The 13,247-nt window shown below is 40.3% G+C and overlaps 1 protein-coding gene across 15 annotated transcripts in view; it reads left to right on the plus strand.

The window, feature by feature from the left end:
* LOC100748280 (basement membrane-specific heparan sulfate proteoglycan core protein) overlaps positions 1–13,247 on the plus strand; it is a 189,285-nt gene that overhangs the window by 135,306 nt on the left and 40,732 nt on the right. For 14 of the 15 annotated variants that reach the window (XM_033318695.1, XM_024364820.2, XM_033318696.1 and 11 more), the window contains exons 10-13: positions 266–373; positions 9,045–9,161; positions 10,963–11,076; positions 11,308–11,421. In XM_033318695.1, coding sequence (XP_033174586.1) covers positions 266–373; positions 9,045–9,161; positions 10,963–11,076; positions 11,308–11,421 — 453 coding nt within the window. The remainder of the gene's footprint in view (positions 1–265; positions 374–9,044; positions 9,162–10,962; positions 11,077–11,307; positions 11,422–13,247) is intronic. The other variant, XM_033318706.1, reaches the window with a different exon arrangement.

Here is a 13,247-nt window from a genome sequence, read left to right on the forward strand (position 1 = left end):
CCCCCTCTCTCTCTCTCCGTGCGTGCGCGCGCGCGTGTGTGTGTGAGCATAAACGTATAGACAAAATTGAATCGGCATTATGGTCGTTGTTTTTGCACGCGAATATGGCCGCGCAATATGAGATCCATGAGATCGATCGGGAATCAAAGTTTGAAATATTCGTTCGAACCTCGTGATATATTTCCAACGTTTTCTATTCGAGTACGAATATTTTTTACACGCTCTTTTTTTTTTTACATGACTTTTTCGTTTTCTGTGTTCGCAGCCTGCACCGCCTCGCAATTCAAATGCGGAAACGGTCAGTGTATCGACGGCAACGACCGCTGTAATAACGTCGAGGATTGTTTAGACAGATCGGACGAACTTAACTGCCGTGAGTACATTCGTAGGATCTTCTTTTCTTCCGTTTCGTCGTGCATGGAAAATTATTTTCCTCGCTGTTTTCTTCGTTCCGTTGGGTGTCTCGGCATTAACATCAAATATTTCGTAACCGCGGCACTATATTCGATGTATTCGATGGCATGCACGCGTGGATTTCGTTCAAACTATTCGTCGGAGGTACTCGGGAATTGATTTTGCAAAAATAACCCGTCAGTTTTCGTGGGTGGCTTCGCTCCTTCGCGATCAAACAATTCTTAACCACTTGGTGATCTTTCTTTCGCATATTTAACCGTGACATGTGACAATCTAACGTGAGATCTTGGAAGAATAACGCCTTGGTTTGCAATGTATTTGGCAATTGTGTACTAACTTGTTTAACATCTTGAAATTATTCATTCGGGTACTGGTCAATAATAATTCAACGATGTCGGGACAAAATTTCAAATGATTAACATAAGCATGTTTGTTCTTACTCTCTGCTGTGATTCAGAAATGTCTGAATTTGTTACCTGCATCCTCTGTTATCGTAAGAACATAAATGATGTGGGTAGCGATGGGTATAGATCTCTCGCACGTTCTCGAACAAGTGGGATATAACTTTACGTAACACATGGATACTAAATCTCCTGTCCAGTCTGCTACACAGTTGGCAAAAGCATTTTAACGTTAATATATTAGACACATTGACCGAAAACAACTGTGAAACAATATCCATAAATCTTTCAAATTCTTTCAATAGTTGCCTTCGAATCTTCCAAGCCGTTCAGTGTGTCTCGAAACAACATCACTTTTCATCATTTTTGGACTGCATCCAAATATTTGTTTCATATCATCCTTTACCTTTCAGTCAATGCCAGTAGCATTGGAAACCGTATTTATATTCACATACCAATTCACTCGCTAACTCGCCTAACTCATAAACCCATCGACCCAAATTTAATTAAAAAAATTAAAAACACCAAAATTGAACGCATATGTAAGTCATGTACGCTCAGATCATCCCAAAGTCACAATCCTGATCTCCATAGACTTTTGCAAACTCTCGATCCACTATAATTTTCGCTCTTCCTTTTTTCACAGACTCATCGAAACCAAAAACACCCTTTTTCCTTTCATAATCATCTTCGCTCAAAATCTACTGAACGATTCGCGCATCGACAAATTCACGACCCACCCTCGATCAAATCTCTTTGAACTCGTGCGAAATATCGCAATTACCATGTTCATGGATTCACCGATCTCAAAAACTGGCTTCTCTTCTACGCGTAGCATAGTCACACTTGTCTTTCGCAATCATTGTCAGTACCACCCAGGGCCGGATTAAAATTTTTTAGCTCTGGGTCTGTTGATCCATGGGAGAAACAGGGAAGGGGGGAGGGTTAAAATGAAACACATTTACATAAATATGAAATAAGATTTATTTTGTAACAAGTCATATTTAAAATCATCTACTATACATTTTTAAAAGACAGTCTCTCCATGTAATGATAAGATCGTTAAATTACCGAAACGTTGGATACAATTTATTTTTCCCAGGATGCATCTCCAATCTTCTGCTATACTTTCAAAAGACATTTGTTTCTTTATTCAGTTTTCTGCAGAGCCAATTTCTCGTCCTAGTTACAAAGTAACATGTATTTCTCTTAAATAGCAAGGGCCCCGAAAGAGCAAGGCCTGGGCCCGTAGCTTTTCTCCCTTAGCTTGCTCCTTAATCCGCGCCTAATAGCATCCAAAATTCGTCGAACAGTGAACACGCAAGCGAAACGCAGCGGGCAAAAGCAGGACAATTTTATGAGCGGCCATCGTCAGTGTGGCACGCGACTGCGCCGGAACTAATCGCGAATGGCCAGGTATTACGATGAGCTGAATAATTACAATAGCTGTGACAATAATAACAATGGCGTGCTGGGAAGACATGGGTGACCAGGTTGAGGGAAGAGACGCAAGGGGTATGGCCTCGCGTTTTCAGGCCATTGCACTTGTTGCCCCACCTTTCCTCCCTCTGTCAGCCCGCACTCTATCTTCCTGTCCTTTTAACCCCTTATTATTTCCATCGTCTTTTGCGGAGGCACGCTCCGACGCTGCACGTCGAAAGTTAACCAGCCCACGGTGATACCTGGCGTCCCTTTCTTCCTCTGTATCGACCTGAAATGCCAGTTTGGGTTGTGCGACACGCGCAAACAAAAATTGGCCACCTTCCTCGGCCACTGATTTCAAACATTTCGTTAGACTGCGAAACATTCGTATTATTGGAACGTCGGAGGAAATTATTTTGGCAAGCGATTGTGAAAATGGAACAGTGTCGATGGCAGTAGGATTAGGAACAGTTTCTTTGGCTATTTTATACGGATAATTAAAATGATTAAAATCGTTGTTGGCTATCGTGATCGTTCGAAGGAAAATGGGACTTTCAATATTGAAAGCGGATTCGCGTGATCGAAGAGTTCCAAGTACAATAGATCGAAGGACATTTTCAAGCTCGCGATAATATCGGCCTCGGGTCAGGAGAAATTTCTTTGGTAGTTTTGTACGATTATAGCGATTAATATTTGATTGGTTAACGTACGTGGGATTTTGCATTTTGAAAGGCTGGTCAGGGCTACTATGCAGTTTTTAGTATCATTGGGTAGAGTGAGCAGATCTGGGATTCGGTTTAGAAAGTTTCGATAAAACCACATGGTTGCACATAGTTCTCTTGTTAATATTAAACCTGCTACGTTTTTCTAAAACTCTCTCTCTCTCAAAAAAAAGGTTTACAGTCTTCTGGTTTACGTTTCATCTTAATACCGGAAATAATAGTGTTGCCTAATGAATGAGCTGATAAAATCAAAAATACGAAGCTGATACGCCAATCGATATACTTTGATAGTTAGATTCTCGAGAGAAGAGGCGGAAAGTCTGTCGGACGCTGAAAACATCATCCTGTGATACACATGTTCGTACGTTGTGGCGACGCGGAGGAGGTCGTGAGGGGTCCAGGCATGAATCAGAATTGGATTAAACCCGGTGAAAACGGATGAAATTCCAGGTCCGAGGCCGCGAAAGGGCCGGCCAGCCCCGCTGGAGATTAACGTCGGATTAAAATTGCAGCCGGTTATTAGGGCGGCTTAATAAACGCGAGTAAATCTCGTTCGGCCACGGGGGCCGCCTTAAATTTGGCTGTGGCAGTGTTGCCCGTTTTTGCGGCGTCCGATATTAATGCTGCTAATGAAGTTTGTTGACGAATTACAAAAAAAAGAGGGGAAAAACACGGGGGAAAAATACAAGGAAAGATACGAAGGATATACGGGTGAGAAACGTAGAACTGTCAAGTCGTTTCGTGTATCCACTTAAGCTAAGGAAGAATCTGAAGAAAGCGGACAGTGGAATTTCTTGGAATCTTTCGTTTATGAAGTAATCGTCAGTTTGCTTGTCCAATTCTGTTCTTGCAATTTTAACCTTTGGAAAAATGAATCGGTGTCGTATTTAATTCCTAACCTCAAAAAAGCAGCAGAAATAGAACAACAGGTTCTTGTTTAATATTGGTTAGGCTAGGTTTTGTTAGATTAGAGTCACTCGTTTAATTTTGTTCCTTCAGCTTCGCGTTCTGGAAGTCTTAATGCATCCAGGGCTAATAATAAACCCTTCTACTTTAGATTCTAACCTAAAAAGTCAAAGGAATAGGAAATGTTATCACTCCCAATATAGGTTGAATTAAATCTTATTTGGTTTTAAAAGTTCTAATTTCAGTTTTGGAAAGTCCTAAGGTATTCAGAGATAGCAAGAAATTCTTCTTTATAGATCCTAACCTCAAAGATCGGAAATTTCATCGCATCCTGTATAGGTTAGGTCCGAGTAAATTAACTTCGTTATTTAATTTCCTTCCCGCAGCTACATTTCTTGCAGATCATAAACTATCCTAAAATATCAATAATTCTCTTTCTAACCTCTAACCTCAAAGAACAAGAATACGAAACATTATCTCGTCCTATATCAGATTCGAATAAATTGTGTTCGTTATTCAATTTCCTTCTTCCAATAGCGTTATTTAGCGGGCATCTTCCTAATCTCTAATCTCAAACATCAAAGAAAGATTAGAAACTTTTGTCACAAAAGGTACGTGATCGAGCGTAGAGCGACGGATTAGTCGCTGGAAAAAGGGAGAGGTCATCGCGATTACATCGCCAACCAGTCGTTTGCAATTCCGTAGCGTAGAACAGACGGATGGAGCCTTGAACCTGAGAGATAATGTCAGAGAAATCGTAAGATATTTATCCCCGTTCCCTTCGCGATTTCCTGTTTGCAGAGGCGCGTCACGCGTGTCGCCACCGTGGCTTGCCGCACGTTTGCCAATTTCGAGGTCGCGATATTCGCTTTATATTCGTCGATCACCGCGATGCAACGACCAGAGAGAGAGCACGCACTTGCCACCTGGCAAATCGCGTTAAAATCGTAACTGGATTTTCGCGACCTCACGTTCCATTCGATTCGTTGCTTCCATGGAATCGAATTAATTTCGACTTGTGTCGATTTTTGCTTCTTTCTAGCGGGGAGGGGAGGTCGCTCCTGCCCAATGGAGGAACGTGATTACAGGATTTATCGAGAATCGCTGCTCCCTTTTCCAGGTCGATTTGCTCCGTTTAGTGTCGAATTTGTTGCCTGCGCCGCTGTTTCTTGACGCGGCCGTATACTGGCTGTCCAAAAATTTCCAACTCGGCAATTTCGTTATAGAAGAACCAGAACCAGAATTTGATACATTAGCCTGGTTTTCAAATTTGATATTTGATACCACAATTGATTTGTGCATGGGATGACCCCTTTTAGAAATGTCAGACGTAAAAATACGCATCGTCGCGAATAGTCGTAATAATCATTGTTCGACTGTGAACTTTTGTGTATTTATACAAAAATTAGAAACTATATAAATACACAGAATCCACGTAATTTATACAGGGTGGTTGGTAATTAGTGGCACAAGTGGAAAGGAGGTGATTCTACGCGAAAAAAGAAGTCGAAAATATAGAATAAAAATTCTTTTTAATTTTTTTTCTAATTTTTTTAAAAATCTACAGTGAGATCCATTATAACGAGACGCGATATAGTGCACGCGTACCGAGCGAAAATTCAAAGTCGATTTCCTCGAAAACAAAGCCTCGAACGAAAAATTGTTATTCTATATTTTCGACTTCTTTCTTCGCGTAGAATCACCCCCTTTCCGCTTCTACCACCAGTTATCAACCACCTGTATATAGATTCATATGAATGCAGCCTCCTTTATTAAATATTCCTAAACATTTAATACAATTAAATACATTTCTTATTCGATGAAACGAATAATTATTTAGATTTCGTTTTTTCTATCATGTTGATAGAAATATGAATTTCCATAAACATCCGCAGTCCAGTTATTTACTTAAGAAGAAAAAAGAACAATAGGAACTTGATAAGATATTCGATTCTGAAATTTGCATCATATCACATACCGGGTGTCTCTTCAATAAGAGAAAGGAAATGGTGAAAAATTGGATAATAAGACGTTAGTTGTGAACAGAACTGAAATAAGCAACGAACTACTCGATTCTTGAGTTAAATTATGTCGTGCTGTATATATAGCTAGGAAATTCGATTTTCACGAGCATGAAACGCGGTATATCAACGGTTACGTGGGATATATCGTAATAAAAAGTTGAACAATCAACGGGCGGCTATTATTTAAGAGATAATGACAGAAAAACAGGCAGCTGGTCGTCCGATCCGGCGGATTAATTCAGATCCAAGCCGGTTAATGCGTTCCCCAGTGATCGCGTGCCGCCATTTTTCGCGTGCAAAGGAGTCCACGTTGAGGTAAAAACGTGTAAACGTCGCCGTTTAATGGAAACACGGGGACACGTTCGTAACGTCGAGCTTCTGTGTAATTATTGCGCACGTGAGAGCCTGTGTTTCGCATGTCGGCCAGCAACAATACGCCAGCTCGGGAACAAATTCGTTGAAAAAAACCGAGTAAAAAGGAAAAATGGTCAAAAGAAATAGCTCCCCTTTGTGTCTATTAATTATTCCACGTTATTCGGCAAGGAACAATAGTTTTCGTCACTTATTGTTCGCCGACTATTTTCGGAACACTCGGTATATGGCGCTGCCGTTGTAATTAGAATGTATCTTACGTATCGCTTATAACCTGCCATTTGTTTTATCTCTCGCGATGTTTAACACTTTACCGACCGCTAGCGATTCAACAGCATACGCACGTCCGACCGGCAGCTCAGGCGCTGATTCTCCCTGGCGCCGGCTCTGTTTTGGTTTAGTCTCTACGATACCATTCTTTTCGTTTATCGCGAACTGTAAGTTTTTCATATTTGTATAAAACTGCGGCAGCTTACAAAGCAACGCAATTGACGCGACTGAGCAATGTACTTTAGTACTAAATAACGAATTCCTGCTCGAATAATGAGAAAGATTGTCGCCGACAAAAGGCCAATTAATAGGCTTTCGGTCGGTAAGCATCGGCGACAAAAAGCCGATGAATAGGTTATCCGTCGGTAAGCGTCGACGACAAAAAACCGATTAATCGGCTATCAGTCGGTAAAGTGTTCATTATTTGACTGCGGTGTTCTACCTGTTTATGGCAAATTTTAACACATCAAAATCTACAGGAAGTGCAGTATTTTTTTGACATTATGATATTTGAGTGTAGCATGCGTGCAAAGTATAATATTTGTTTGTATGATATTTAGTATGCAAAGTAAACGGATTGGATTCTCTCTTGTCAGTGATATTCATAAAAATACGAATTTACATAAATACCCGCGCTCTATTAATTACCAACGACGATCTAAATGTTAGATGAAACTTCTCATAGATTCGATCTGGAACGTACATAAAGGGACTATTTGAAACAGTCCTCCAACAATGGATCGACCGCGACAGCATTCTAATTTCTAGAACGACGATATTTATGCGCAATGGAACGTTTTGTTGCTCCGCTTTGCCACTAACCCATTTTTCTCTCTGTCTCGATCTTATCGCCCGTGATAACTCACAGGTATATATTTTCGTTTGCTAATCTCTACGCAGGAATTGCTTTAGATTAAAAAACGAAGCAACACCGGTTATATACTAAATCTCATAGCGCATTATAAAAATGTATGCGTAGCAACATTCTAAAGAGCGAAATGTCGACCTCCTTGTAAACCTTCATTGAATTTTTACATATTCGGCATATTGCACTGCCAAAACTAACTATACATGAATATGCAAAGCAGACAATTAATAGTGGCAACACGGCCCGAGATCTTCAGTCTCAGGTCTGTGCTGAAGGTACCACTGCTCACGAATTTTTTTTTATTTAATTACACGTATTCTGTGCAATTGTGCAATTTCGACTTTCCTACAAGCAGATGAAAATCTACCGTCTAATTATACGTAATATTTCTCCAAGTATCTGCACAATGCAAAATTCCGTAAGTGGAGTTGAAAATGGACACCCAGTATGTGGATCTTAAGAATACAGGAGATGGCTTATTTTTCACGTCGAGGATCGTTGGAGTAAGATCCAGGGGAAGCTCGATGGAAATTCCTGGAGGTTGGCTGCCTTCCGTTTCCATTCTTTCGAGTGCACTCCGTTCGAAGTGCCGTTCATCCTCGATCGTTAGCTAATTGCCGCCGTAAATTAGACAGCCGCCGCGTGGCCCGTAACTCCTTCTTCATTTATAATCTCTTCCGCGAAATTTCCTCAGGTGCGTGTTAATTAATGGCCACACCACGCTAGTCAGTAGGCTATCCTTCTCTACATCTGTCTGGTTACTAATTAATTCTACCACTGCTTTCCTTCATCCACCTTCGGCATCTATATGGCGCCTTTTTTCACGGAATTGAAACCCTATTACTTCTAAGTAGCGTCGTCAACACTTCTATAGTACGGCTTTGTAAGAATTTTTCATCTTATTCGAGGGCTTGAATAGCTTTCTGGCCGGTCACAGTTGGATGAAGATTTTGAAAAATATTTGTGCAACGTCTCGTGAAACTAGGACGATTTGAGTTTTCGAAGTGAGGCGAGAATGAAGAGTAACGAAATTGCGTCGGAGGTTTTTGAGAAAATCGAATTTTAAAATTCATGATCGTGTATAATTTATTGTAGATTTTTCCTCGTTTAAATTTTCTACGAATACGTAAAGATTCCTGGCCTAGTCATAAGGCAATGAATTTGCAACCTTTTTTGGGAAATTATGCGATACATGTTATAGAAATATAGTTTGTCTCAGTTTCATGGGCCAATGTGTGTTCAGTAGTGCGCTACATGTATTTGAAATATTTTTTTTTCTATCGTCGCTATCATAAAACGTGGCATATTCATTTATTTGTTAACTCTATGATATTATACGAAACTCTGTTTTCCCACTTGGGAATGTTTTCAAAATGCACTTGGTCGCCTATGTGTGGCGCCAGGTTCGCGCAATAATCATCTGCAAATCCTCCTAACCTCAAACTTCAAGCTTATCACGTATCGAAAGTCTTCGTTATATGTGTTCTTCGCTGTGTCTCTGTCTATTTGTCTTCGTGAAACTCGCTCTCTGTGCCTTCGTGGAGCTTTTTCTCAACTCGTGTTGTCAACGTCTGTCAACTCGAAGAAGAACATGCGAAAGCAAAAATATAGGAACAGAGAAATGGAACATGTACGATTCTTGCAGCTTGCGGAGAGAACAAATTCGAATGCACCCCAGGCTATTGCGTGGATAAATCGAAACGCTGTGACGGATACCAGGATTGTGGAAATGGGAGGGATGAGGAAAATTGTCAGCACATAAGTACGAAAACTAAGCACTAATCAGTTGAACGAAGTAAAGCGGAATGTCTGGAGACGGGGAGGAAGCTCACTAATCGTCCGTGAAAGCATATGAATGAAAGAGGCGCATACTTTATGAAATGACTGGTTTCACAAGTGACTGACAAATGTACAATCTAACCTATGTTTCAAAATTCGCTTGCCTTTTACGCTAGAACAGAGGAATCCAAATAAATTTATTTCTAATTTAATTTTTTACGAAGTTTTAAATAAATGGGATTCCGATGTGTATCAGACGACACGACAGGCAATAGCGAATTTTAAAGCATGATGGGTCTAAAATAAACAATGTAAAAGGTATTAATTAGCGAGGGACAACATTCAAAACATTTTCTACGTCTGAATAAATAAATTTCTCCAAAGGGATGTATACCGGGTGCCCTGTAAAGACCTGAATACGCCTGTGGCAAATAAATCACTTTTAAGACTGGCAAAATTAAGTATACTTGCCAAAAACGAGGAAGAAAGAAATATGGTATAACATCGTTACACGGTTACCCCTTCTACCACGTGGGGTCACGTGGCCGTTTGAACGAAAGCGCGAAATTCAAATCCCGAATACTTCGAACACAATTTTTAAAGAAAAACCTCTATCCAAAGTAAAAGAAGAAAATTGGAAAAGTTAAATACAAGGTGTGTCAATAACTGTGGCATACAATCAAGATAAATTATGACAGATTTGACTAAAATTACAAAGTCTAGTAAATAAAGTCAGCTTTCTTTAAACTTCTCTAAAAGAAACTTGTAAATTCTCGCGATTCACTAACATTTCCTGATTAAAGAATAGAAAAAGATTTGTTGAAAGGTGTACGGTTGAACGGGACACCCGGTACGTTGAGATAAGCGCGAGGAACGAGCGAGAAAGAAGCGCTAAGTGCGAACTCGGCGCAAGGTTCGATTTCAGGTGAAACGGCTCGTCGCGTGGTTGTTCGGCCGAGTAATCGTCCGAGCCGAAGCATATTACTGGCCTCAATAATGGACGCTTGTTTCTCGAGTAATTAATTGCACGGCTATGAACAGAGCAGTCGTAATCGTTAGTTCTCCTGCCTTCAGAATCTTATATCCCTCCTTTCTTCGCGTTGAGACGAGGCGCAACGGAATAATCCGATTCATTATCATCGTTCCACTGCCTAATTATCCGCTGTGAACAAGCGTCGACCCGATAAATGGACCTTCCTGGCTCCGTTTCATCTCCACTGACCGATCAATCCCCTTTAGAATCAGTTTCGAACCGTTCCAAGTTGTTTGCCGCTAGGTTAGGTCACCCAGCCTCCACTTTTACACGCTTAATCGCTGAATCTTTACATATTTGTTACGGTGCGTGTGTTTGGGAAGGATCGTGTAATTAAAGATGGCTAGATCTTGGGAAAGTTTTATTTCTCTAGAAGTTCTAACCTAAAAATCGATAAAAATAACCTCTCCTATCTTTTTTGCGCGGGAAAGACTTTATAGTATATAGAATATTATTGCGAATGATTTATAAGATTTATATCACGTTTAAAAAATTGTATTGTAATTTTTCAAAAAGATATCCCAACATAGATTCTAATTTGACAGCAATTTATAACGTCTATGTAACTTCTTTTAGAGTTATATTACAATTCTTTTAGGAACGTGTGACCTAACCTAGTTATTGTGATTTCATTTTTAACATTCGTTTTTTGGTTAAAATCCCTACGCGTCGTTGTTCCTTTCAAGTTAAACATTTCTTTTACCATTATGAAACTTTTGTTTATTCTTATTTTCTGTTTTCCGACTCACAGCTCGATGTCGATCAGACGAGTTCGAGTGCTTAGACGGAAATTGCGTGAGCCAGACCTCGAGATGCGACGGAAGATCCGACTGTCGAGATTTATCTGATGAAATCAATTGCACCGGTACCATTATGTTCCTTTGTATTTTATTTTCACTGAACCATGGACGTTCGTCATATTTATTTATTTTATCAAAAATTCGAGGCAAATTATCGTAAAATATAATTCAAGCTTCCACGGTTCAGTTTTATCTTATTTTTCGTTAATTCCACAAAACGCCATTCGCCGGAGATACAACTTCAGTTTCAGCGTGACACAGTGAAATAATCTGAATTTTCCATTTCTCGTTCCAAGTGACCACATGCAGCGGAGATCAATTCAGGTGTCTGGATGGAACCTGCATCAGTATCGACAAAAGGTGCAATCAGAACATAGACTGTCGTAATGGAGAGGACGAGAGCCAGTGTGGTGAGTCAACCTATTCTCATCTCTTAACGAAAGAAGAAAAAAGACAAACTGTTTTAATCATTCCTGAGATACGATAGGAATCTTTGAGAAACATGGATTCCAATGATCTGATGGAATCCTCTGACCGACACAGTCTGGTGTGAACGCTTGCTTTGAAAGGCCAGGTGTTTGAAAGCCACTTGTTAGCTTATTGCAAAAGCAACAAGCAAGCTCGACACAGCGATTCTGATGTCCTGCTAATTCATCTGGTTTGACTCGCGTAGCTCGTTGTATTGTGGCGGAGACGCTTTCCAATCTAATTGCACAGATAAGGTGAAACAAAGTCTCCTTTCTTTTTCTTTTATCGAAAAATTCTAGTATCGTATTGTTATAGGAAAATTTACCTAGAAAGAAATTATGTTATAGTTTGCATTAGTATTTTGTTAGAATCCTCCACGATAAAATGAGCCTTACTTAAATGGGTTTCACCTTCAAGGTCACCCAAGAATCATCAGTCTTCCACGGATTCGTTTGTTCTTTCACTCAAAAATTGACTAGGGCAATATGATCTTTTTAAGTTAGCTGGAAGATACTATTTAGCGCTGAAAAATTGGATCCAAGACACGAATCATCTCGGTGGAGTATATCTATTCCTTTTTTGGACGATGTTCGATTTTTCCCTGCTGGTCAACCTCACACCGGAAGTGGCTTCTTTCCTATTCCCAAGTTTGCAATTTTCCACCATGGCACGCATGGACAGATTTTCACGCTCGAAAATCATCCTCGATCAATCTCATCTCTCCCCTTATTTGTCACGAGCTCGAATCACTTCGCAATTTAATAATCTGCTGATCATCGAAATTTGATAAACCTCTTCCGAAGAATTGATAAAACGCCGTATATTAATTTCTCTATAACAAAAATTGTCCTGCAGAATCAGTAGGAAGCATTGAAAGAACGAGTCCAAATGTAGAACATGTTTCATACCGAAAATCATCAACTCCTTGAAATTCGAAGTGATTCGAAATCTCGTAAAACTTCGAGTCTCGTCGATCATGAATCACGAAGTCATTGATCATCCGCCGCTTGGTAATCACGGCAAGAGGATCTAAAATGCTCTCCACGCTCTGTGGCGGTTTCATTGAGGGCTCGGTATCGACGGCACACGGCTGATTTCACTGGATGGAAAGGGAACACATCAAAGGGGACGCTTGAATCGTAAGCCGAAGCCGCGTGTTTTATTTGTGAAGCAGGGGCTGATGAGAAGCCTGCTTGGCTGCGCTTTTAACCCTTTAACTGCGCCATTCACTCGAATATTTCTCCCTCCAAATCACCGTGGGAATAGACATCCTTACTCACAGAGTTATGCTTCAGGAGAAATGGAATTCGGACTGCAATGTCTGATCACTCGTTTCTTCGTGTTAAGTAGATTTTTATTATGAAGAAGAATTATTAATTAAAGTTAAGTCCTTCGTTCCTTCGTGGAGTTAGACACAGGTGAGACGTGGACAATATTCGAGAACCATATTTGATTATTAAATTTCTTATTTTCTCACCTCTTAATGTACCCACAGCACTAGATCTAACGATTCATTCCTTCACTCACAAGATATTGTCGTGAGCTTGAACATGAAGGAAAGAGTGAAGTCCGGAAGAGTCTATCAAAGCGTCTGTCGTCCCTTGTAGAATTCATGCACAACTGCACTGCCAAGAGCGGTTATTCCAACCAACAATCAACCCCTAATTCTCTCAGTGTCCCATCTTTAATAGACTCGGACTACCGTAATCACCCCTCTGTTATATTTCACCGAACATTGTTGCTCACCATCTTGAACGCCAAGGTACGA

This window comes from Bombus impatiens, unplaced genomic scaffold, assembly GCF_000188095.3.
Source record: "Bombus impatiens unplaced genomic scaffold, BIMP_2.2 scf_0107, whole genome shotgun sequence".
Classification (NCBI taxonomy): domain Eukaryota; kingdom Metazoa; phylum Arthropoda; class Insecta; order Hymenoptera; family Apidae; genus Bombus; species Bombus impatiens.